The following is a 24214-nucleotide window of genomic DNA, read 5'->3' on the forward strand; positions in this document are numbered from 1 at the left end:
GGGCCACCTCTTCGAAAATATTACAAATATTAAAAATACCAGAGTCAGTATTTCGCTAATTTGATTGTTCTGTTGTTTGTTCAGACCTCTTCTCTCACAAGGAGAAGTGCAATAAGTAATCAGTAATGAGACTACGATCACTCCGCGTGGGGGATATCCGGATATTGCACTTGAAATATAATTATAAATTACTTGTTGCCATAAGGTGGCGGTTTACTTTTCTGGTACGTGACCGGACTGCTTTTTCGCCGGTAAAATTTCGTTCATTTTCGGTCCGATTAATTCTCGATACGTATCCCAATACCTACTCCCTCGGCTGCTGACGTAATATGTGAACGCTCTCTAACAGCTTTATTGCCCATCTTTGTTCTGAGTTAATAGGAGGAGGAGGAGAAGGTATATCTGTATTGTGACTCATTTTCTAGATACTGTTTAGATTAATCTTGTGTGAGTCTCTTGAAATTGACGATCATTGGTTATTTGGCCGTAAGTCTGAACATTTCTTATCCTATTTGACTATAGTTATACAAATATAACCAGGTAATATTACCATATAGTAATACTACCATATAAGGTAATATTACATTTTATGATAGTGCGAGCATTGACTTATTGAGGCGTGACAATGCGGTCTAACTGTCATCTCCAAGACAGATTGTATCAATTTCCCAATTGCAGTTCAGCTTTCAAGTTTCATATAATATACGGTACATTGTAGCATTGTAGAGATCGTCGACAATTGGGCTTAGACTTATTGTAAGTAAATAAGTCTATATATCATAACTTACAGAGGATCTAGTGAGATCTGATGGATTGTTTCTGAACAGTGAAGAGCTTTAGTTCCAGTGAAGGACTATGGACTGGTCTAACAATAAATATCGTGGGCTACATGGAACTTGTCATGAAGTTTATCATTAAATTAACATGTTTGTAAACATCCGACCGTAGGATGGGCAGATCCATATTCATCATAGCTGCTATTCGACCAACACTACTGTTTATCTTCCGCCAATTTCCCCTAATTTGAAACTGTCATGTGTCAAATTACCAGCTGTCACGTGCAAGATTACCCAATTATAGCCGTACAAATACACACTACAATTATACTACAAATGCACGTACTATAATTATACATACCAGGGCTAATAGTGTACAAGGCTGTATGCGCTGTATAATTTAATGCACAGTAGTGCTGTACACCAAGTCTCCATTTGATTTTGGATACTATTCTGTGTTATAGTACGTGGTATGTACTATGTTATAGTACGTGGAATGTACTATGTCGTATGTTCTCAGTGCAAGTTACCAAAAGTTTGTGAGGGTGCATTTCTGATTGTTAGGATTGTGATCTGCAGACGTTTGCGGTAACCATGGTAACGAAATATCAGCATGCTCAGCGGCAGTCCCGTCAGACTGAGATAACAAAGATAGCTGGTGTTTCAGTCTGACCGGGAACGCTTCTAAGCCTAGTGCCATCACACTATCAGCTGTAAAATGCAACGGCGTTTAATTATTGTTTCAGAAACGTAACTTCTGTGTGGACAATTCTATGTTGTACTTTGTCGCACATGGTTTCGATTACATGTGTTTTAGATAGATTTCGAGTTCATTGGTATGAATATTTTGTTCGAGTATTAAGGTTAATTTCTGTGGGTGTAGTTTCAGTTATAATTAACATCACTTCCGTATGCTAATTATTAATTATATGTTACTGATTATGTTTAATTAGTAGTGTAATTAGTAAATGATCACACCGGGAGATTGTCCGACAGGTATTATTTTTAGCTGGCGTGCAAGTAAATTTTCAATCAAGCTCTTTGACAACGGCGCCTTTTGAAAATGATTGTAAATCTTGACAATCGCTTGAATGAGCATTGAGAAATAGGGCTTTGAATATTTTGTAATTTTACATTTCTTCTTGTTATTCGTACCAATAACAACTCTGCAGCAGTTCACGAAGTCAGCTAGCGTGTAGTTGTTTGTTTTCCGTATTGATATTCAAGCTTGCTGGCTCTCAACTTCCATTCCATTTGCATAGTTACGATTTACACGGCACACTACACGGCACACGATATAGTAGGTAGATGGATTTATGCAGCTTGTGTAGTTACGCATTATACTGTTGTTACTTTGTGAGGGAAGTCTGTAGAGTGCAATGTACTGTGTACCAATGTACTATATACTAGGTGGACAGAACTACTATGGGTGTTACTTAAAGTCATCCGTGTACTTTGGAACTTGGGTTATCTTTAGCCTGGGTGTTCTTGTGATCCGTTCAACAAAAGGTCTAGAAAAGTCAATCAAGTCTGTCACATAGCCTTCAGTATTCTCGAGCCTGTTCATTGTATCGCCTAGCCTACGTGTAAATTGTTTATATACTCACAGTATCTTTGGTTACAAGATATAAACCCGTCAGTCAGTGCTGAGTATTATATCTATCCCGAACAATGGCTGATATAAACCATTGTTTTTGGTTTGCAAATAACCTGAGATTTAACTCCCCCGCGGCTAGTTTTGTAATGCAGATACTAGCTATATTTATGGTTATATTAAAGTATGGAACCTACTGCTTTAACTTAAACTTAAACTATAGTCTCAATACTCAGTTTTAATACTTTTCTGTTTACATGCATTGTGCAGTCTCGGCCGATGATTTAACGACTTTTGCCAGGTACAATTTTCAGTTTGTTCTAGTAACGTCATTGAATTTTTTCATACCTTGTACTTGTCTTTCTTTAGAACCGTCAACGGAATTCCACCCTTTAAGTTTCTGATCTCAATATTGAGGTGTCTCTACACGATGAGAGATTACGTTCCCACTTCCCGCTAATATATTGTAACGGTTACAACGTGAACACTAAAAGCAGTATAATTGCTGTCACTTGAGCCGCTCTAATAATTATATCGTTTTAGTCCTGACCGAGAAAGAGAGCTAAGTGCTCCACCTATTATACCTCAAATCGTTATTTGAGTCACGATCATTTGACTGCCGATACAATCGTGTATAGTTTGTATTTGTAACTTGTATTGTTGTTGTGCACCGTGCGTTACCATGACGTTGAATGACGATGCAACGTCGCCACGTGATCACGTGTCATCACCACCTGATCACTATGACGACGTGACGTCATCACCATACTACTCCAGTGTTCCTGATTACATGGCAGAGAACTTCAGTAAGGCTCAGCTCGACGAGTTTAAGGAGGCGTTTGCTCTGTTCGATGGGAAGAGTTCAGGATCTGTTCCTGTAGAGGAGATTGGGACTATCGTCAGATCTCTAGGTCAGTTCAAATCTAGTTTACTAGGTTTACAATGTTTACAAGGTTTGCAAGGTTTACAAGGTTTGCAAGGTTTACAAGGTTTACAAGGTTTGCAAGGTTTACAAGGTTTGCAAGGTTTACAAGGTTTGTAAGGTTTGTAAGGTTTGCAAGGTTTGAAAGGTTTACAAGGTTCACAGGCATAACAAGGTTGAAGGTTACTTCAAGGTTGAAGGTTACTACCATGGTTTTAGAAAACGTTGTTGTGTAACCACGATTACTGGTCCTGAAACCGCCTCTGTGCTTCTGTGGTAGCTGCCGCATTTCCGATCTTCATGGCCATATTTGCCTTCCCTATTATTGTGCGAAATCACATTACACTATAAGTATAGGTAATAGGTTATACCTTGATTTATCTGTTATTTCCATTTACCGTGAAATTTACTTTTCCCCGAAATGCCTGGCTGTTCTTTCATGCTTATTGTTAATTTTAAACTTTAACCTCGATTTAATCATCGAAAGAAATATACAAAATCTTAACTCATTCATGGACTTAAGCTTTGTTACTGTATTTACCTTGTTTCGTTTAATACTTCCTGTAGCACGCTACACTTCTAACAGTAAGAATGAATTTGACCCACAGTTGTAAGGTTTGATAATAAATTACAGTTAATTAGTAGCAGATACTTGGCATGGCCTCGATGAGTAATGACTTGTTAATCACATAACACAACTAACCAGACTTTAACCAGACTTTAACCAGACTTTAACCAGACTTTAACCAGACTTTAACCAGACTTTAACCAGACTTTAACCAGACTTTAATCAGACTTTAACCAGACTTTAACCAGACTTTAACCAGACTTTAACCAGACTTTAACCAGACTTTAACCAGACTTTAACCAGACTTTAACCAGACTTTAACCAGACTTTAACCAGACTTTAACCAGACTTTAACCAGACTTTAACCAGACTTTAACCAGACTTTAACCAGACTTTAACCAGACTTTAACCAGACTTTAACCAGACTTTAACCAGACTTTAACCAGACTTTAACCAGACTTTAACCAGACTTTAACCAGACTTTAACCAGACTTTACCCAGACTTTAATCAGACTTTAACCAGACTTTAACCAGACTTTAACCAGACTTTAACCAGACTTTAACCAGACTTTGACCAGACTTTGACCAGACTTTAACCTGACTTTAACCTGACTTTAACCAGACTTTAACCAGACTTTAACCAGACTTTAACCAGACTTTAACCAGACTTTAACCAGACTTTAACCAGACTTTAACCAGACTTTAACCAGACTTTTAATTTTGGTATGTTATACGATAGTGGATAAGTCAAAGTTGGTCACACCGAATTAATCCTGTATAACATTGACCCCACATAACAGGGCGAGTTTAAAATTCACACCTGAATGAGTGAATGCGGACTGCGGAGGGGTATTTAAACTTGTAACGTAACCAGACTTTAACCAGACTTTAACCAGACTTTAACCAGACTTTAACCAGACTTTAACCAGACTTTAACCAGACTTTAACCAGACTTTAACCAGACTTTAACCAGACTTTAACCAGACTTTAACCAGACTTTAACCAGACTTTAACCAGACTTTAACCAGACTTTAACCAGACTTTAACCAGACTTTAACCAGACTTTAACCAGACTTTAACCAGACTTTAACCAGACTTTAACCAGACTTTAACTTCCACCCCACCAGGACACAATCCGAGTAAGACAGATGTGCAGAGCATACAGGAAGAGCTGAGGAAGGAGGGAAAGAGTGAGGTAGAGTTTGGTGACTTCCTGGGGGTACTGGCTAAATATTTCAAAGATTTAGAAGTCGATCCAGCTACTGAACTGAAACAAGCTTTTAAGTAAGTTTAGGGACTTTCGCCTCAAATCTTAAACAATTAAAGGTGGAATTGAATCCAGCCACTATGATATGGAAGTTGAAGAAACAATGGCATTCGCAGAAGGACTCCCAACAGTTAAAAATAACTTATTTCAGAGTGTTTGACAAGAAAGGAGATGGGACTATTAATGTAAACGAGCTTATTCACATATTATCCACCTTAGGGGAACAGCTCACAGGTAATGCTATTGCATCTTTAGTATTTGCACCTGTGTTGGGTTGTGGTACCACTGTACCACTGGTACCACTGTACCACTGGTACATTACCACTGCACCACTGGTACAGTACCAGTTACTGGTATTGTACCAGTAATGATTTAGATTTAGTTTGAATATAATTTGATATTACTTTTACAGAAGACGAGATAGAAAGGATGTTAGCGGAGGGTAACATTGAGTCAAACGGCGAAATAAACTACGACATGTTTGTTAAATTAATAACGAGTGAGTAAGGTTTACCGCGTGATAGCACTTGCGTGAGCTCTCACGCGACCAGCGTGATTTCTAACGCAACTTGCGTGACCTCTCATGAAACTTTTGTGATCTGTAAAGCAACTTGCGTGAACTTTCACTTTACTTAGATTATGACTATAAGTGATCTGATCTTGCGCGACTTGTCATCAAATATGAAATAGTTCTCGATCTCGAGAGTTGAGCTAGATGCCTTGCGTATTGCGTGAGATGTAACGCGAATTGCGTGAGATGTAACGCAAATTTTGTGAGATGTAACGCAAGTTGCAAAAGAAATCACGCGCCTCCCAAGCTCTAAATCTAATCATATTTGTACGAAGTATATATATATAAAGACAGTGTTATTTGATGTTTCTAAATCTAAAGGCTCCTACAGAAAATGATCAATGTGTCATTATCGTTCCGATTTTAAGGTATCTGCTGTTTTGGTGTGGCTCGTAGCGCAAGCATATCTCTATGTGAGTATGTGTTAACATGTAAGAGAGCAAGTTTAGAGGAAGCTAAACTTGGAATGATTTAAGGGCCCCACTTTATCCAATTGGTGACAATTGATATTTGGTACTGTTCATGATTAAACTCATCTCAAAATCGCTGAGGTTTTTATTTTGAAGATGTTTGATTTAACTTGTGTGCTATTATTTTGTGAAGCCCTTTCTGTAGATCTAACAGCAACAGAAACTGAACTAAATGTGTTCACTTCAATATTAATCTACGTCTATAATTGATAATAATTGTAATCTGTTTTTTTTCAATTTAACTTCAAATTTCCTTAGTGTGAATCTATAATTTAACAGATAATACAATATCTTACAGCAAATTGAATTTTACTTGAGTTACTTGTACTTTTCCTAATAATTTTATGCCTTCAGGTTAAGATCTAATTATTCAATATTCATATTCATAATTTTCTTTAAATCAAGTATACAAAACAACAACATTTTACAGACTAAAATTCTACAAATGAACATTCATTATTTATTTTTCTATCCCTATTTTTCAGTGAAATCATATTCATAATTTGACCACAAGACGTGTTAATGTCAATAAAGGTTGACTCAGATTTGTCTGTGTTTTTATGAGGTGGTACTATTAATGTAAACGAGCTTATTCGCGTATTATCCACCTTAGAAGAACAGCTCACAGGTAATGCTATTGCTGGTCTGACAGGTGACAGCCAGCCATACATTATATCGAAAATTATTTAACCGGACACTAAAATGAAGGTGCCATTTACTTTAACTTAGGACGTCCACCATAATTTTAACGGAAATATTAAAATGAACGCTAGGGCCTCAAACATTCAATTAATGTCCGATAAGGTATGCTCGTGCATTTGATGCCAATTGATCTGCATGACATCTGCTCCATGTCCAGCAGGTCAGGGACCAACATTTTGATTTACTCATACTGGCAACAATAACCACCAACATTTTGGTAATTGTCTGAAGCTCACCCAATTAAGTTAACAAATAAGCTTTGAAATTTGCATGGCACTGGTCTTTGAATAAGAATTGTGGAACAGCTACTTCATACTTCCTACTTCCTACTTGAGTGAGTACTTCGCGTCATTTTCAAAACATTGTCTTAACATGCGATAAAACTTGACCACAAGTGGCCCCATAATTAATGAATCAGGTCGTGTACCGCTCACACTATGACTATGAGTATGACTAAATCGCTCGCCCAAATTAATAATAATTCTTGTGAAAAGGCCCTGAAGGTATAAAAGTGATCTAGTTCAGTTTATTTATGGACGCTGATTCCGAATCAACGTACCCCCATGACGGCATGACGTAGGGTAAAATGCTTCCTTGGAGAGTTATGGGCAAAAAACCGTTCGCGTTTTGGTCACGTGACAGACTAGTATGTAGTAAAACACGAATTCGATTTTTTAGGGCTCCGGTTAGGGTTAGGCCTAGGGTTGTGGTTAGGGTTATGTATAACTTCGGGGTTAGGGTTAGGGTTGGGGGTAGGGTTGGGGTTAGGTTTTATGTAAAACCGTATTGTTCGGCTGCAAAGTGCAAAACTTTAAAAACCAAAGTCACGTGATAATTTTAGGGCGAGTGAATTAGTAAAACTAAAATCCGTCGTGTACATGGTACACTTAAAGTTAAAGTTAAACTTAAACTTCATGCGTATGAAAACAGAAAAGTGAGAACAACAATAAACTCGCTATTTATGTTGTGCTCCTGCTCATATAATATAAGTCATTCCGTTAATTCCCGAACTTTAACCAGTGTTGATGTTTGACCGGTACCAGTTTGCGCAAAATATTTAATTTGTCACTGGTCAGACCTCAAATTGCAGTTAAAATTGGATCGACATCATTAAAAATAAAACGCCGTTTAGTAAAGTATATCAATAAATCATTATCAAGCTGTATTGTGTTAGTGTATTTGACCGCGATACAAAACAATATTTGATATGAATTGTGAATTAGAATACAATGCTAATCCTAAAGTAATTACTAATTAAAGGGTCATGTATCGGTATGGGCACCGTTTTGTGTAAATTATTTAGTTATGTCTTATTCGTGACAATTGACATTAATATTTTTGCCGCGTTCGGCGTTACATTAACAATAACATAGCCAAAAAGAGCGGGGTAGTAAAACTAAAACTAAATTAAATACTAAATATGCATGTTGTTGCGTTCCGTAATTACAAATTATAAAGTTTTAAAACGGGAAATGTGACAAGCTGACAGCAATTTGCCAAATTGGGCAGTAAATCAATAAGAATAAGATTAAATAAAAATGCAATGCCTGCAGAGTGCAGCTATACACTATAGCTAAATCAATTGATGTAGATCACATTGCAATTACAAAATATTGATATGGACTATTAGACTATGCATTGATCGTATCATTATCAATCATTAAATTTCGACCAACCTACTCCTATAGTTGGTTGTTTGATGGCCTATATCATAAATAAGTATTACCTGGGGACCTCAGGCTATTATGTTCATAAACCGAATAGAGATTCGGCGGAATGACAGGCTGAGCGCGGCCCAGTAAATATGAGTATAAATATAAAAATACTTTACTGGCCGGCGTGGCCTGGCGCTCAGCCTGTCAATTAAATTGCATTCACAATTCATCATCATGTCATTCCGCCAAAGCTCTATTCACCTATAATGTTTAATATGAACATTATATATACTTATGCTTATTACTACTAGTACTAGTAATAGTACTAAACTTAAAGTACATAGTATAGCCTGGGGTCCCCAGGTAAAACTAAAAGAATACTCAGCCATTGTATTGAATTTGATGGCATTTATTGTCCAGTATCCACCTGGCCTCAGTGCCCATATATGCCCTAATTTAACTGCAGCACACGCGCAGAGTTATCCGTATCGAGTGTCAGGACGCTTAAAGTTAACAACACAATATTGCAATTGTGTGGCGACTGGTAAGCCATGCACTATTCCGAAAGTACGTTATGCGGTTTCACGAATTTCAGATTATAATGCCACAAGGGACGTCCTCCTCAATAATCCATGCGATCATGTGTGAAAGATGTGTGAAAGTAAACCCCTAAACAGTTGACTGTTGACATATTGTAACTGTGAACTGATAAGAAATTTAGATATGTGCAATATGGCGTCGGTCGTCCGCGTCATCGACATCTAGTCGCTGCAAATAGTAAACAATTCAAATAGTAAACATATTTTTTACCTTAGCAATTCATGAGAGTATATATAAACTGAAATGGTTAATACTTTTAAATCAGTGATAATTTAAATTATAATTATCTAATCCCAAATCCATTTTGGTTTTTTATTATAATTCTGGGCAATATGAATATAGCTATAGTCATAATACTATAAGTATAATATACATCTACTACTGTTTAAGTACAGCTTACGTCCGGTCGTCCGGTAGTGGGTACGTGCAGCCGTAGGAGTCATATAACGGCTGAATTTATTCCGCAGAATTATTATCTGTAATCGATTAAACAGATTATCACAATTCTGCGGAATAAATCTGTTAACATGCTAATAGTAATGCGCTAAATTGAATATACAAAACTCTGATTATTTTGGTTTAGTGCAAAAGGATTTGAATATCCCGGCCTTCAATTTGGATTGATCCCCATTCCCCATGAGAGGTTCCAGCGAAAAACGTTTGCATACGTCCACAGTCCACGTCTTCCAGGCACCAAGCACTATGAGTATGACAACTTTGATTCAAGATATTTGCCGGTTTTTAATTTTATTAAGATCAAAATTAACCAATTTGTACGAAGCAGGTAACAAAGAGGAAATGGCAGACGCACAACAAATGTGTGATGATTTGGAAAAGCAGATAGCCAGCTTGAAGATAGCCTTCTGATCAGCTAGCAGTTAGCCAGCTTGAAGATAGCAGCTGGATTGCAGCTGGATTCTTCAACCATACCAGGGCTTAAAAAATATAACAAGGCAGCTAGCAATAAGTTTTATTATTGACTTAATCTCTTAATCAATGAATTAACTTCACGACTTTTGCTGTTTGCATTAATTTTTGGGGTCTTGATTAATTGATATTTTTAGATACTGCATGATGAGATAGCTTTGGGGATTTGTTTTTTGAAAAAATATTATCAGATTCAGTAATCAGTTATGGTCCATTGTTAGCTTCGTATGTTAGAGTAGTTAGTGATGGTGATTCTTGGCAATATTATCCAGTATATCATATTATATACTATGGCATAATTGGATTAGCCGTTTCTTATTTTCACAATTTAAAGATGTTTTTAAAAGTAGTCTTTATATCAAGGATTTGAATTATATTCTTTATTTTTCGAAGAAGAAGTTGGAAGATATTTTTAATCTGTAAAATAAAATCTGTCATATATATTTGTAATACATTACAATTTCATTTTAAGCTTAAAAACGGTTCGTCAAATTAATAATTTCTTACCTAATACTATGTAATCAAACCGTGCGCTGCAAACGAATTATTTTTGCATATTTTTTCAGTAAAAATTGATCTCAATAAGAATAAACATAAACAGTAGGTTGCTTATCACTGGATCTTAAGTCGATAAAGAATACTTTTAGCACTTTAATGGGATATTGCATTCCAAGAAGATCTTTATTTTCCATCAAAACCCTTAAACTTAATTAAGTTAATTAAGTTAATTCTATCAGATTAGTATGATAAGGCATGGCCGGTGACACATTACATCATCAAAGTATTCGTGCATAGTAGAAGTTATATAAGTAACGTAATCGTCGATTCCTCATAACAAATTAATTTTAATCCTAAAGGCTAAACATAATTGGTTGAATAATTATACGCAACTGGAAATAAATTCAAAACATAATCAAGAATCAAAACATCGTCCACACCGTAATATCAATTTGCATGAAACGCAAAATGTTCACAAAGGATTTACACTGATAGATCTCTGGTTTCTTAAATGATAATAGTGTACAAAAATAATTTGAAAATAAAATCTTCTGGCTAAAGTTCGTAGCTATAATAATGTAAAGCCTTTCATTGTCCAAAAATATACTTTGTGTCGGAATAGATTTCATTTAAGTTGCCTGTTTTGAGTCGATAAAAATGCCTCTCAAACTTCTATAAGGTCCGGCAGAAAGCAATGATTATTAAAAACCCTAATGTAATGTCTGATCAAAATACGCTCCATAACAAAACCCTAATGATCGTGCAGGTATGGAATGGGAAATGCGCAACAGCACGTGCAGAAAATGCGCCGCGCGTACAGTCACTTAGCAACCCTGGCTCAACAGGGCCCTGGCAAAGGCCCATGCTCATATCAGGATCTCTCCTCTCATACTCGGTTGAGAAGACGCTATAGATGAGTTGAACAAGTCTTTAGATTGATCGTCGAAATCCTTCATTATGGAGTCGAGCATGGAGTTGCGATTGCTAGGAGGGTGGTCTGGCAATTCAGGGTCTGCTACCAATTCTGCTACAACACTATCACCTGGAGGTTGAGGTTAGTTAGGTTAAGTTAGTTTAAGTTAAGGTTTAGTTAGGTTTAGTTAGTTGTGCTATCTGTATTGTAAGGGGGGGTTCATGTATTTTTTAGCACTGAGGGGGGAGGAAGATCATGCTTGTGTAAATATTATTTACACTTGAATAACTGTGCGTGAAGTGCGTAGTGGGGGGTCTTAAAATGTAAAAGATTCCCTATCATGTAAGAGCTGATAAATAAACGATAAAGCTGACATATACTTTACATTAAATTCAGTCTTTGACATATGGCGAAAACATGCAAAAAACATACTGCATACATCACGTAGTGATGGTTAAATTTTTAAAATAATGTTAAATGTTTCAATCTACAGAAAGCAGAAACATTGATACGAAAGAATCATTCCAAGACAGTTGTTTTCATGAAATCAAAGGGGCCGAAATTGTCCATCACATTATTTGACGAACTTATTGAAAAAGCGATTCATCAACAGCTTATGAATCAATTCAAGCATTTATCTAATTCAAGCAATGATCTCATTGTATAGATTCATCAAGGTGATTTTCAATAAATCTCTGCAAATATATCTTAAAGATTTCAAATTTTCGAATCTGAGTATTCACTTTTCCAGTCTTATCATGCATGATTTACCGAGTCAGCTGGTTTTTCCTTCATCTAAAATATAATATTATTAAAAAAATGTGCATTTCTCAGCTTATTTGATACCTATTAAGGCGTGAATCTATTATTTTCTTTATCTGAATGTCATATAAAAACTAAAGACTATCACAAAAAATTCAGCTGCCGATTATTATTTTTCTGATAAATTCCATATTATACATTCCACTATTATTGATGATTATTTCTTCCATCCGCAATCAATCTAATGCAATCGAAAGCTAATGCAGTTTTACAATTTCTAGCGGCCAATGAATCTTCTGACAACCAGATTTCTCAGATTTCTCAGATTTCTCAGATTTCACGATATTTATTCGATTTTTGTGTAATCTCCAGATCGAGAGACGAGGGAGCGTAAATTAACAAGTTCGTTTTTTTCCCTCTTCAAAAATCAGAGAGAGAGAGTACAAAAAGACATTTTTTTATTCCTTCGATGGAACATCAAACAGCTGCACAAAAGATACACATTTAGTTCATGATGACACATATTTGCATATTTGCATATTTGCATATTTGCATATTTGCATATTTGCACAGCTTCTTTACCTATCGAGGAATTGTCGGAGCCGTCACTTTCTGAGCTGCTATAGACAAAGAGAGGTTAATACACAGTTTTTTTGGTGTTAAAGTAAGGTTTGATAAGTTAGCAGTTAGCCACGTTAATATACGGAATGTATCCCAGAAGAGAAACCAGCAGAACTACACTTAGCACAAATTTCAGTAAATATTGACAAAATGTTCTACCGATCGTAAAATTGAAGAATCATCTTATCAACTAAATAACCGTCTAACTGATTTACTAAATAATTAAATAATTGACTAATTGACTAATTTACTAATTAATCAACCAATAAAACTGATAAACAAATTACCTTTCTCCTTCATCTTCTTCCTCAGGTCCGCTTCCCTGTTCATCCACGTCACTGTCGGACACGTCACTGTCACTGGTTTCTGACTCGCTGTCACTGTAGTCAGAGCTGGACTCGTCGGAGGTGTTCGCTGAGTGTTGAGTTACATGTTAAACACAAGGATTTATTTTAATCTGATTATTATAGCTGTTTACGCAAAAAAGTGGATAGGTAGGTTAATGGTTAACATTTAATTAGATTATACACGTAAAAAAGTAAAACGCTGATCACTATGTCCTCCTTTCAACCGCAACCGTTTTCTTGCTATTAATAAAACCAGATACGTTATAAGGAATACACTTTGATTGAGAACCCCGCGGGCACCCTTCAGGGCTTTGAAAAACCACTAAGAGCGATGCCAATAATTAACCTACAGTCAGGTCAGTATTGATAGGACATTCAGTCCCAAATAGCCAACAGACCATGGCCGAACTAAACCTAAAAGCTAAACCATAATGAGAATATAACATGCACCGAGATAAAAGGGTATATTTCCTCGTGGGCTTGAAGCTGGTGATCGGGAAGAATTAGAAACTCAATAAAAAACAACCAAAAAAGCCAAGACTTTGCCAAATCATCTGTTTTAACTTGCTGGTTACTTGAGTAATATCTCATTTCGATAGAAGATGCCCGAAGTAAAAAGTAAATATAAATACTGACTTATAGTCCTATGCTTCATGCCTAGCTGAATCAAAGCGGGATGTTATTCCAAGAAAAGAAAGGGATTAGCAGGGTTTACCGGTTTACTACTTACAGAATCTTCTAATTCTATTCTCAGAAATAGTTTATTTAGTTATTCATTTATAGGTTTCAATTTTTCAGCTGTGTTGATTGTCATTCTATTTCATTTTATCTTATTATAATTCGATCAAACACTAGAGCAATTGCAGAAAACCCTGCGAATGTTACATGAAAGACGATTCAATTGACTAATCAAATGATCAATTGATTGAATGATTAAATGATATTAACTAATTAATTGATTATTCACCTTTGTTGCTATCTAACCACCCCATGGAGCCAGGCATCTTGTTTCTTCGAGCGAAAGAGCTAGCTTCTGATTTGGCATCGTCAGCTACGTTTTTCCTGGATCCAGCTCTCGACGTTGGTGTCATGTGCTGGAGATTTAATAGTGAGTTAGTAGAATAAATAAAATAATATAGCAATAAAGAATAATTGTGTAATGGTAGCCGGTGGATTAGTAAAACGTTAAAAATCTAAAGTGACATCCTTAGATCCTTGGAGAATTTATCCGGAATAAAGTGGGAAACATATCGCTAGATTAGGTTTTGGGTGGCAAACAAGTCACAAATGATAAGTTCCACCCACCAGTGGCATGTATACGCTCTCAATAAGACTCCTGATATCAGAGTCGTCCGAGTCTGAATCATCATCTGATTCTTTAAGTCTCGTCGATGACTGAGCACGCTTCATATTGACTGAGGCCATGTTCCTCGGTAACGAGGGATCCCTGAATCTAGGCAGGGATTTCGCGCGTTTGTTCCGAGATTGAGGGGGACCGTCCTCTTCGTTGGGGTTTGATGGTGCTACGGAGGGTGCTTCTTCTGCTTCAGAATCCGATTCTGAGGATAGTGAAGTTCAAAAACAAGTATGTTTCAGGTTTATGATAATACTAAAATGTATTTCTATATTCATCTAATTCATTAAACAGAAAGACAAAAAACAACTAAACAGAAGAAGGAAATATCAACCTGACGACGATGCAGAACTGGCGACCTCGGGTTCAGGTTCAGGTTCAGGTTCTGGAGGTGGCGCTGCCTTCGGTAACTTCTTGTTGAAGATCGGCATGGACGGCTTCCATTTCTTTTTCTTCTCTTCTGGTTTAGGAGAGGCGACGGAGGATGTTGGCGATGTAGCAGGATCATCCAGAGTGGTTTCTTTTGGCGTAGCGGGAAGAGGTGGTGGGGACATGGCTTCTTCTAAGTCAGGGTCACCTGAGAACACAAGATTGAGTATGATAGAAATTATTAATTTGCTGGTCCCCATATATTCGAATTAATGGTTTAACATTCAATTCACTTTGGCTTAAAACCCATTTACGGATACAAACGTACACTGCCATATTATAAGGATTAAGGGATTAAGGGATTAAGTACACTTACCCATGATAGAGAAATCCTTTACACTCTCCATACTAGCCCTACGTCTTCTAAATGACGGTGTTGGCGAAGGATCTCTCATAGCCAAAACAGGCACAGACACTTCAATCTCGATAAGAGGTGCGGGTTCAGGTTCTGGCTCCACTTCAACCACTGGTTCTGGTTCTGGTGGGGGAGCTACCTTCTTCTTTTTCTTCCTCTTCTTCTTAGGAGCAGGAGCTGGATCATCTATTGTGGTCTCCTTTGGTACCGTAACAGCTGTCACATTCAATATGGTCTCCATTGGAGGACTGGTGGCAGGGTCGTCTAATGTGGTCTCTAAAGGAGTCTGTTTTACAGGTTCATCAAACATAGGCTCATATTGAAATGGTTTCAGTGCCTTGACTACAGGAGCCGTGTCCAGCTCAATTACAGGAGTCTCGGGCTCTTGTTTCTTACGATAATCTTCCGGGTCTAATTTGATTGGTAAATCGGGTTGTTGGTTATAATCATCGATACTTTTGTTGATATTAATGGAAGGTTTTGGTAGAGGAGCTGAGTTTTGGCAGGGAATATCTCTGACTTCAATCATGATTGGATCTGGTTCCGATGCTGGTAGAGGACTGGTTGCCACAGACTTTTTCTTGGGTTTGGGCCGATCTAACGACAGTTTCAAATTGTCGAATGTATCTTCTATGGGAGCAAACTGACTGAGAATATCCTCGCATGACAGACCATCTTCTGGGGGTAGGAGGCTGCCGAGTTTCTCATACTCGTCAAATCTAGGGAGACTGGTGTCCTTGTTAATTGTGGTGTGGTTTATGGTGGTAGTATGGTTTGAGTTGACTGTTTCCCATTTGTGATGGTCGATGATTACGTTGATGTTGGGTGGTGGGAGGTCTTTTTCGTCCGTAGGAGGAGGAACGTTGATTGGCACGCCCTGAAATTGTACCAAAGTGAAGTTTTGTTAAAATATGCAAGTCTAATGATATAAAAGTTTTGAATAATTCTGATTTTCATTAGATATTGTAAGTTTGGCGTGATTAACTTACCTTGGCTAACTGCGATATTATTTTGTTCTGATGATTTATCTGTTCTTGCAGACTTTTAACGGTTTCGCATAGTCGCAGACAATAATGCTCCTGAACAAAAATGATATTACAAATCCAGATTGACCTCCATTAATTTGTTAGGGATAGATTTCATAACGAGTTGAATAAATATAAGGAAACTAAGTTAAATTACAAATTAACACTCACTTAAAACAAAATGATCTCAAAATCTTCAAACCTTATCATAAAGATCATCGACATCATGGGCCAAACCCTTCCACAATTCCATAAAAGCTTGAAGTCTGTAGTTAACTTCATCTAGTCCTGTACTTGAACCAACATACTGATCATCTGAATTTGGAGGGATATCTGAATAATCTAATAAACTTAATAACAAGTTATATTTGAAACCAATTACTATTTCATTAGTTATAATTACAGCCAAATCGTGAACACAGTATCAATTCATAAATGATACACGATAAATAACAACTGTAAAATCAAAATTCAGTCCATTTCAACTCCAGAAACTTTATGTTTACACTTTACGGATTTTATGTACCTGATTTTATTTTATTGAACAAATCTCCAAATAATCCCTCGATCTGGTTAGCGTGTCTCTCCTTCATTCTGGAACGTTCTATATCGAACTTTTCGTGTTGCTTTACAATATCGTTACGCAGCTGATGGAATGTTTGTTGTTAATTAAGGTATTTCCAGGTACCTTGCCTCTCTCGCGTACGCTATCATAATTTTGCGAAGTGAGGTTTCTTTTTATTTTCCTCATTCCTGATTAAAACCGTGGGAATTAAACGCGCGCGCACGCGCGTTCAACCACATGGTGCATATCAAATAAAAGATCGCTCGTTCCATAACATCCAAAGACCCAGTATGTCACCATGCTTTATTATTCATACACTTGGGATTGAAATGTCCTTGTCATGACCTCTCGAAGTTCGAACTATTACTAATTACATGTCCTTGTGAAATAAGGCGTTACAGGTTACATGCAGGCGGAGGGTAATAAGTAATATTACATTTTCCAATTCTCATTCTTCATTAACTTTAGTCATGTAGCAGTCGAAGGAATTCTAAGATTCTATGAGGAATTCTATGAAATGATTCAACAGATTTTTTTCATTTTAATTAAAATGTGCTGACCATATTCGAAATTAAAAGAAAAGTCACCAACCTTGTCATGACGCCTGGCGTAATGCTCCAGTCTAATCTTGACCACATTTAGTTGGTTTTGCCAGGCTTGCCTGCGACCATCATACTCGTTCAGAAAAGAGGCACACTGTGCTCTGGCTCCGTCGCGTTCTTTACGTGCTGTATCCCTCTCTTTTACTATCTGGAGGATGAAACTGATACTTAAATTATTTCCACAGCGAATCATATACAGTTTAAGAAGCATTTTCAGTCAATTTTAGCATGATGTTGTGTAAGATAAAGGGAGTAAAAGGATTCGTTGGTCCATCGTAGAAATTCGGAGGAAATATCAAATATAAGCCCTAAATTGCCTAATCATTTGGATAAGAAGCATGTATACCATGCGTAGAACAAATAGAAGGCTAGTAACTATGACAATACAGCTGTATTAGAATGATGTACTCCAGGTACTTTAACTACCAATTACGTTCGCACAAATAAATCCTTTTAGATATAATTGCTCATTCTATAATCCTCCTAATATCGCATAACAAGTTATACTAGGCTGGTGAAGATAATATCAAAATAATGAACACGTGACTAAACACGTGACTAAACACGTGACTAAACACGTGACTTACCACGGAGGTGAGCCCCTCCAGAGAGTCCAGCGTTTGTTTCTCCAGATCATCACCAGGGGGTGACATCGTCTTTGGTTCAGCTGAAATAGTAAAATTGTCAAGGGGGCCGGGGTATTCTCAGGGGGGGGAGGGGTAAGATGTAAGTGGGAATATAATATGGGGGTCTTATGTGGGCCAGACAGCCGCTGCAAGGCTCAATTTGAGGCAAATGAACAAAATCGTTCCTCGGAAGACTAAGTTGACGTTTTACCTTTACCTTCGGTCAATAGAAACTCATGCTCAAAGAGTTTACGACGCGTGTTTATGGCAAAAAACTACAACGTCATCACATGATGATCAGCTGGCTGCTGTCTCATTATAGCAGACCCTTAATAGCGAGGTGGGGGCACACGCTTACATATAAAGCGGAATCCTGATATAGATGAGGGACGTATGGTCACAGATAAATGGGTCCATGTTTTTAATGTGCGCATGTTATGAGTAACAATAACAAATAAAGGTACGTCCAAACAATGACATCTGGAAGCAATACATTAATTCATGGGGGCGGCGGTTTCCCAAAATAAAACTAAGGAGACGGGGTTTCTCACTTTCTTTAGTTGCTTCAAGCCACAAGGTCTTGGTTACTCTATCTCTTTTAAACTTCAAATACTTCAACTTGCCCTTAAATTTTGAATCATCTTGTCATCTTTGTCATCTTTGTTCCTATTAAATTCGTTCCTAGTCCCTACTAAATTTGTTCCTACTAAAGCAGGAAATGATTCCACTTGGAAACACTCTACTCCCTCTCATAGTCATCTCCACTTGTCTCGCAGCTCCAACAGGTTTGGTGACAAATTATAGATCCTCCTTTTTAAATTGTTCTGAATATCACATTGTTCTGAATGCTGGATCTCTTGTGGCTATGATGAGGTGGTATCGTTACCCTTAAAGCAGTATTAAATACAAAGCCTTTCAGTTTGGAAAGCTGTTGAAAGAGACGTTGTGATCCCATTTACAAATTTGGACAATATATCTTTAAAAGTTCGTACGGACAGCCAATTAGGAAGCACTGATCGTCTTAAAATCAAGCTTATTAATGACGATGGCACTCATAGGTCTGTGCAATTACTCAGATCCTGTCCAGTATCTTATCGGATCATGCACGGATATGAAGCCCTTTCCCCGTCCAATAACTCTCCTCGATGTGAATGTCTGGGGTTTCATCAAGACATCAGATGGGATGAAGTACACACTAAACGGAGAAACAGTTCTTGATTTCCGGTTATCGAGCGAGGTCTGTGTGTCCGAGAATGCAGGAGATAGTTGGGAAGGAAAATGGAGAAAGGAGATTGTAGAGATATATTTTTCTAGCAATGATGACGTTTCCGACTTCTACAGTTCTAAGATTGGTGAGTTAAAAAAAGGGGAAAAGGTAAGTTAAGTAATAGAAATTACAGAAATATTTAGACATTATTACAGATAGACAATATACATTAAACAACGGTCCATGACTTTGAGTATGTAACACATAACCACAGTAGGATCCGACTGAATTAGGTGGCAAATCTTCGATTAAATGAGGCATTTTATCAAGGATTAGCAGCTTAACATAAAACCCTTACTCAAATCAACCTTTATCACAAGTTATTGGACTAAGCGATCAAAGTTGCTTATATTTTAAAGTTGAGATTAAGCTTGCTTGAATGCTTGACTTTTACTACTGTGAACTTATTCTACGTCTAGACACCATCATTCAAAGTTTTTTCTCGATTTTATTCGCATTTTCCTCTTAAAGTTTTAAAGACAATTCTATTTTATCTTGTGCCTAAGAACTACAACGTCAAATTTCACAACTCCATTCGATGTCAAATTTCACAACTCCATTCGAAAATATTCGATTAACAAGTTCGAAAAAATGACAAATTTTGATTTAAACTTGATTCACAGAACAGAGCCCACAACAGAACAAAAGAACACATCACCTCAAACAAAAGACCACTTAGCACATAATTCACAAAAACACTCAAACTTCTCCTTCTCCGACAAATAAAACCATCTGGTCACCTAATCCAAACCACGTATATAAACCCCCCTCTTCACTCCTCCTCCATCAACTTCTCTCTTACTCTCTTACGAATCAACTCCACCATGAATATGTTCATCATCTTGATGGTTGCTGTAGCAGCTGTGTCTGGTTCCAAGGACCAGATCGTTAACCTGGCTAACGGGGATCCCAAGATTATGCTGGGTCTCTTCAACATGTTCCAGTATGAGTATGGAAAGGAATACGCACCAAGTGAAAGGAGACTGAGGCTGGCCAACTTCAGACAGTGAGTTTCTCTTTCAATCTATAATTTTGCTTTCTCTTTTACTATCACTTTTTCTTTCATATTTTACTTCCGCACTTCAGATACATTTTCATAATTTTGGTTAGTTTCTCTGTCCATGATTCTGCTTTTAGCACACTGTCGCACCCAGGTTCGTAAAAGACGCTGCCAGATACAACGAAGAAGACGAAGATGTTACCTATGGTATCACCATGTTCGCTGACCTGACTGAAGCTGAAGCCGAAAACATGCGAGGATTCAACGCCACCGGCATGAACGATGACGATGACGTATATGAACAGGCTGAGGTCAACCCTAAGTTCAATCTCGGAGCTAACCACCAAAGTAGATACGGACCTGCCAAGAACCAGGCAAACACCAACGCTTGCTGGGCCTTCGCCGCTACCGCTGTCTTGGAGGGACACACTTCCATCAAAAACAGAAGATACACTGCTCTCTCTGAACAGGAGGTCGCTGACTGCACCAGTGGGTCCACTGTCGCTAGAGGAGGAATGCACAACAAAGCTCTGGAGGCTGTCAGGAGGACTGGACATCTTGCTACCTCCGCCAGCTACCCCTTCACCTACAGAGATGGATACTCCTGTAACACCCGACACCAGAACGCTCTCCCCTTCAGGATCACTGGAGTCTACAAAGTTAACGGAGACAACGGCCTCGCTGCTGCTCTCAGTGCTGGACCTGTTGCTGTTGGCATGGGATTCGACCGTCAGCTCTCTGCCTACCGAGGAGGTGTTTACAGCAACAGATCCTGTATGTCCGTCCAAAACCATGCTGTTACCGCTGTGGGATACACCAGCAGCTACTGGATCGTGAGGAACAGTTACGGTACCGGATGGGGTGAGAGAGGTCACGTGAGGTTCACCAGATCGTACCAGAACATGTGCCATATCTCCAGTTACTCGTTCTACATCAGAACACAGAGCAACGGAGAGGTAGAGTAAAGTAACGACTACTTTTGGAAGCTATCTTCTTGATATTGTTATTTAGTTGATTAGTTAAATTGGCTTTTAAAATGAAGTTTTGTGTTTTATTTGTATTCCCTCTTTAAAATTCAAAAGTATAGCATTTAGGTTCAGATGGGTTTATTAAGTGAAGCAGGTTGCTGAATGGTGATAGTCATTGATGTCGTGTAAAGCGATATTACTGAATATGACTTATTTATGGAAGAGATGTTGGAGGCACTTAATTTCTGAGAATCATAGTTTAAGCCTATAACTCTATAATATAAAGTTATTAGTCGAAATTCTTTCGACTCCTTTAATATAGAAATGGAATTCTTCTCGATTTGAAAGTCTGGGGTTTCATCAGGACATTAGATGGGATGAAGTACAAACTAAACGGAGAAACAGTTCTTGATTTCGGGTTATCGAGCGAGGTTTGTGTGTCTAAGGATGCAGGAGATAATTGGTAAGAAAAATGGAGAAAGAAATCTTTAGAGAAACATTTTTTTCTCAATTCCATTCGCATTTTCATCCAGTGAGTTGAAACGACAATTCAATCAATTCTCGTGCCTAAGAACTAAAACTTCAATTTTCACAACTCTATTGTCTTACTATTAGATTAAAATGTTCTAAAAGACGGCACATTTTTATTTAATATTTATTCAGAATATGACCTAGAACACGACTCCGAATAGAACAAAAGAATACGTCACCTCAAACAAAAGAACATTTAGCACCTAACAAAAAAAGCTCAAACTTATCCTTCTCCGAAAATTATACCCATCTGGTCACCTAACCCAAACCCCGCGTATATAAACCCTCTTCTTCACTCCTCCTCCATCAACTTCTCTCTTACTCTCTTACGAATCAACTCCACCATGAATATGTTCATCATCTTGATGGTTGCTGTAGCAGCTGTGTCTGGTTCCAAGGACCAGATCGTTAACCTGGCTAACGGGGATCCCAAGATTATGCTGGGTCTCTTCAACATGTTCCAGTATGAGTATGGAAAGGAATACGCACCAAGTGAGAGGAGACTAAGGCTGGCCAACTTCAGACAGTGAGTTTCTCTTTCAATCTATCAATTTTGCTTTCTCTTTTACTATCACTTTTTCTTTCATATTTTACAACTGCACCTTAGATAGAGATCAACACATTTTGAACCCAGGTTCGTAAAGGACGCTGCCAGATACAACGAAGAAGACGAGGATGTCACCTATGGTATCACCCTTTTCGCTGACCTGACTGAAGCTGAAGCCGAAAACATGCGAGGATTCAACGCCACCGGCATGAACGATGACGATGACGTATATGAACAGGCTGAGGTCAACCCTAAGTTCAATCTCGGAGCTAACCACCAAAGTAGATACGGACCTGCCAAGAACCAGGCAAACACCAACGCTTGCTGGGCCTTCGCCGCTACCGCTGTCTTGGAGGGACACACTTCCATCAAAAACAGAAGATACACTGCTCTCTCTGAACAGGAGGTCGCTGACTGCACCAGTGGGTCCACAGTCGCTAGAGGAGGAATGCACAACAAAGCTCTGGAGGCTGTCAGGAGGACTGGACATCTTGCTACCTCCGCCAGCTACCCCTTCACCTACAGAGATGGATACTCCTGTAACACCCGACACCAGAACGCTCTCCCCTTCAGGATCACTGGAGTCTACAAAGTTAACGGAGACAACGGCCTCGCTGCTGCTCTCAGTGCTGGACCTGTTGCTGTTGGCATGGGATTCGACCGTCAGCTCTCTGCCTACCGAGGAGGTGTTTACAGCAACACATCATGTATGAAGGTTCAAAACCATGCTGTTACGGCTGTGGGATACACCAGCAGCGCTTGGATCGTGAGGAACAGTTACGGTGCTGGATGGGGTGAGAGTGGATACGTGAGGTTCACTAGAGCACACCAGAATATGTGTCATATCTCCAGCTACTCTTACTATATCAAGACACAGAGCAACGGAGAAGTAGAGTAAATTAACGACCACTTTTGGAAGAGATCTTCTTGGTATTGTGATTTAGTAGAATTGGCTTTTAAAATGAAGATGTTGTGTTTTATTTTTATTCCCTTTTTAAAATTTATGGAAGAGATGTTTGAGGCACAAAATTTCTGAGAATCATAGTTTAAACCTACAGAGTTATTACTGGCTTACTGGAAATTCTGTGGAATCCTTGAATGTATATTATACTTAAAGGCTTTTCTAAATTCTAAAGAATTTCGAGTAATAACTTTATAGGTTTAAACTATCATTCTCAGACATTTAGTGCCTCAAACATCTCTTCCATGAATAGCTCATATTTAGTGGTACGATAGAATAAATGATTTTCTTTCAATAAAACGCCGAGTCACAATTAAAAATTGACCAGCCGAAAGGTCGCATACTTTTACAACGAAAATTCTCAAAGTCTGTAAGCAAAAAAGAGTAACCATCGAGTAATTGAATTTCATCTGAAAAGCGTATGGTATTTTTGCATATTATTTCTACTGCTTAATGTCGGACTCATTTGTCCATTATCTATGTTCGCGAGAGATGACATATTATTACAACCTAAATCTTATTTGTATTCAGTGGGATCTAAAACGATCTCGTAGAAGATTTGCGTAATGAATAATGAATAGTTAGTACAATACATCAGTGGAGAGCACTTGCAGTGGACTAAAATATCTTGTTAATTTTACAAACGGGTTCACAATCTAACAATATATTGTTTCCTGAATAAATAGAACAGCAGAGTATGTGAATTTGTATACATACCAACTAAGCAATAGTAAATTCTAAAAAATTCAAACAATTCCAAAAATTTTAGAAAACACTATAAAACTCTTTTA

At 37.8% G+C, this 24214-nt stretch overlaps 4 protein-coding genes across 12 annotated transcripts in view; 3 read left to right on the top strand and 1 right to left on the bottom strand.

Annotated features, from left to right (window-relative positions):
- The first annotated feature begins 2838 nt into the window (after positions 1–2838).
- On the top strand, positions 2839–10415 carry LOC134822320 (calmodulin-like). 3 transcript variants are annotated; one of them, XM_063833309.1, is made up of 6 exons: positions 2839–3281; positions 4988–5144; positions 5279–5361; positions 5540–5626; positions 6067–6111; positions 9910–10415. In XM_063833309.1, the coding sequence occupies exons 1-6, from the start codon at positions 3053–3055 to the stop codon at positions 9990–9992; spliced, it is 684 nt and encodes a 227-aa protein (XP_063689379.1). In that variant the 5' UTR covers positions 2839–3052; the 3' UTR covers positions 9993–10415. The 3 variants fall into 3 exon arrangements, with proteins under 3 accessions (XP_063689379.1, XP_063689380.1, XP_063689382.1); XM_063833310.1 differs by lacking the exon at positions 6067–6111 and having other exon boundaries at positions 2841–3281; positions 9907–10415; XM_063833312.1 differs by lacking the exon at positions 6067–6111 and having other exon boundaries at positions 2841–3281.
- A 46-nt stretch (positions 10416–10461) lies between these two features.
- Positions 10462–24214, bottom strand: part of LOC134822316 (nucleolar protein dao-5-like) — a 43760-nt gene continuing 30007 nt past the window's right edge. For 2 of the 7 annotated variants that reach the window (XM_063833299.1, XM_063833300.1), the window contains exons 7-18: positions 18111–18190; positions 17513–17671; positions 16883–17003; positions 16559–16671; positions 16321–16410; positions 15293–16208; positions 14882–15124; positions 14499–14752; positions 14161–14287; positions 13134–13260; positions 12808–12845; positions 10462–11592 (exon numbers count right to left, since the gene is read on the bottom strand). In XM_063833299.1, the coding sequence (XP_063689369.1) occupies positions 11417–11592; positions 12808–12845; positions 13134–13260; positions 14161–14287; positions 14499–14752; positions 14882–15124; positions 15293–16208; positions 16321–16410; positions 16559–16671; positions 16883–17003; positions 17513–17671; positions 18111–18190 (2444 nt within the window). In that variant the 3' untranslated portion in view covers positions 10462–11416. Of the gene's footprint in view, positions 11593–12234; positions 12259–12807; positions 12846–13133; positions 13261–14160; positions 14288–14498; positions 14753–14881; positions 15125–15292; positions 16209–16320; positions 16411–16558; positions 16672–16882; positions 17004–17512; positions 17672–18110; positions 18191–24214 lie in introns of all 7 variants that reach the window. The other 5 variants (XM_063833301.1, XM_063833302.1, XM_063833303.1 and 2 more) reach the window with 5 other exon arrangements.
- Positions 20172–21457, top strand: LOC134822058 (uncharacterized). The gene is made up of 2 exons (XM_063832906.1): positions 20172–20422; positions 20571–21457. The coding sequence occupies exons 1-2, from the start codon at positions 20241–20243 to the stop codon at positions 21379–21381; spliced, it is 993 nt and encodes a 330-aa protein (XP_063688976.1). The 5' UTR covers positions 20172–20240; the 3' UTR covers positions 21382–21457.
- LOC134822057 (uncharacterized) lies at positions 22211–23428 on the top strand. Its single transcript, XM_063832905.1, has 2 exons — positions 22211–22441; positions 22550–23428. Exons 1-2 carry the CDS (start codon positions 22260–22262, stop codon positions 23358–23360), a joined length of 993 nt encoding a protein of 330 aa, XP_063688975.1. The 5' UTR covers positions 22211–22259; the 3' UTR covers positions 23361–23428.

Source organism: Bolinopsis microptera, chromosome 10, assembly GCF_026151205.1.
Source record: "Bolinopsis microptera isolate Bmic1 chromosome 10, MBARI_Bmic_1.0, whole genome shotgun sequence".
Classification (NCBI taxonomy): domain Eukaryota; kingdom Metazoa; phylum Ctenophora; class Tentaculata; order Lobata; family Bolinopsidae; genus Bolinopsis; species Bolinopsis microptera.

What these genes read in the sequence shown, in the direction of transcription:
- LOC134822320 (XM_063833309.1), top strand. Translation starts at nt 3,053, where the DNA reads ATGACGTTGAATGACGATGCAACGTCGCCACGTGATCACGTGTCATCA. An exon ending in GAACTGAAACAAGCTTTTAA is followed by an intron (nt 5,145 to 5,278) that starts GTAAGTTTAGGG and finishes AACTTATTTCAG; the next exon opens with AGTGTTTGACAAGAAAGGAG. An exon ending in CTTAGGGGAACAGCTCACAG is followed by an intron (nt 5,362 to 5,539) that starts GTAATGCTATTG and finishes TTACTTTTACAG; the next exon opens with AAGACGAGATAGAAAGGATG.
- LOC134822057 (XM_063832905.1), top strand. Translation starts at nt 22,260, where the DNA reads ATGAATATGTTCATCATCTTGATGGTTGCTGTAGCAGCTGTGTCTGGT. An exon ending in AGGCTGGCCAACTTCAGACA is followed by an intron (nt 22,442 to 22,549) that starts GTGAGTTTCTCT and finishes TTTTGAACCCAG; the next exon opens with GTTCGTAAAGGACGCTGCCA.
- LOC134822058 (XM_063832906.1), top strand. Translation starts at nt 20,241, where the DNA reads ATGAATATGTTCATCATCTTGATGGTTGCTGTAGCAGCTGTGTCTGGT. An exon ending in AGGCTGGCCAACTTCAGACA is followed by an intron (nt 20,423 to 20,570) that starts GTGAGTTTCTCT and finishes TGTCGCACCCAG; the next exon opens with GTTCGTAAAAGACGCTGCCA.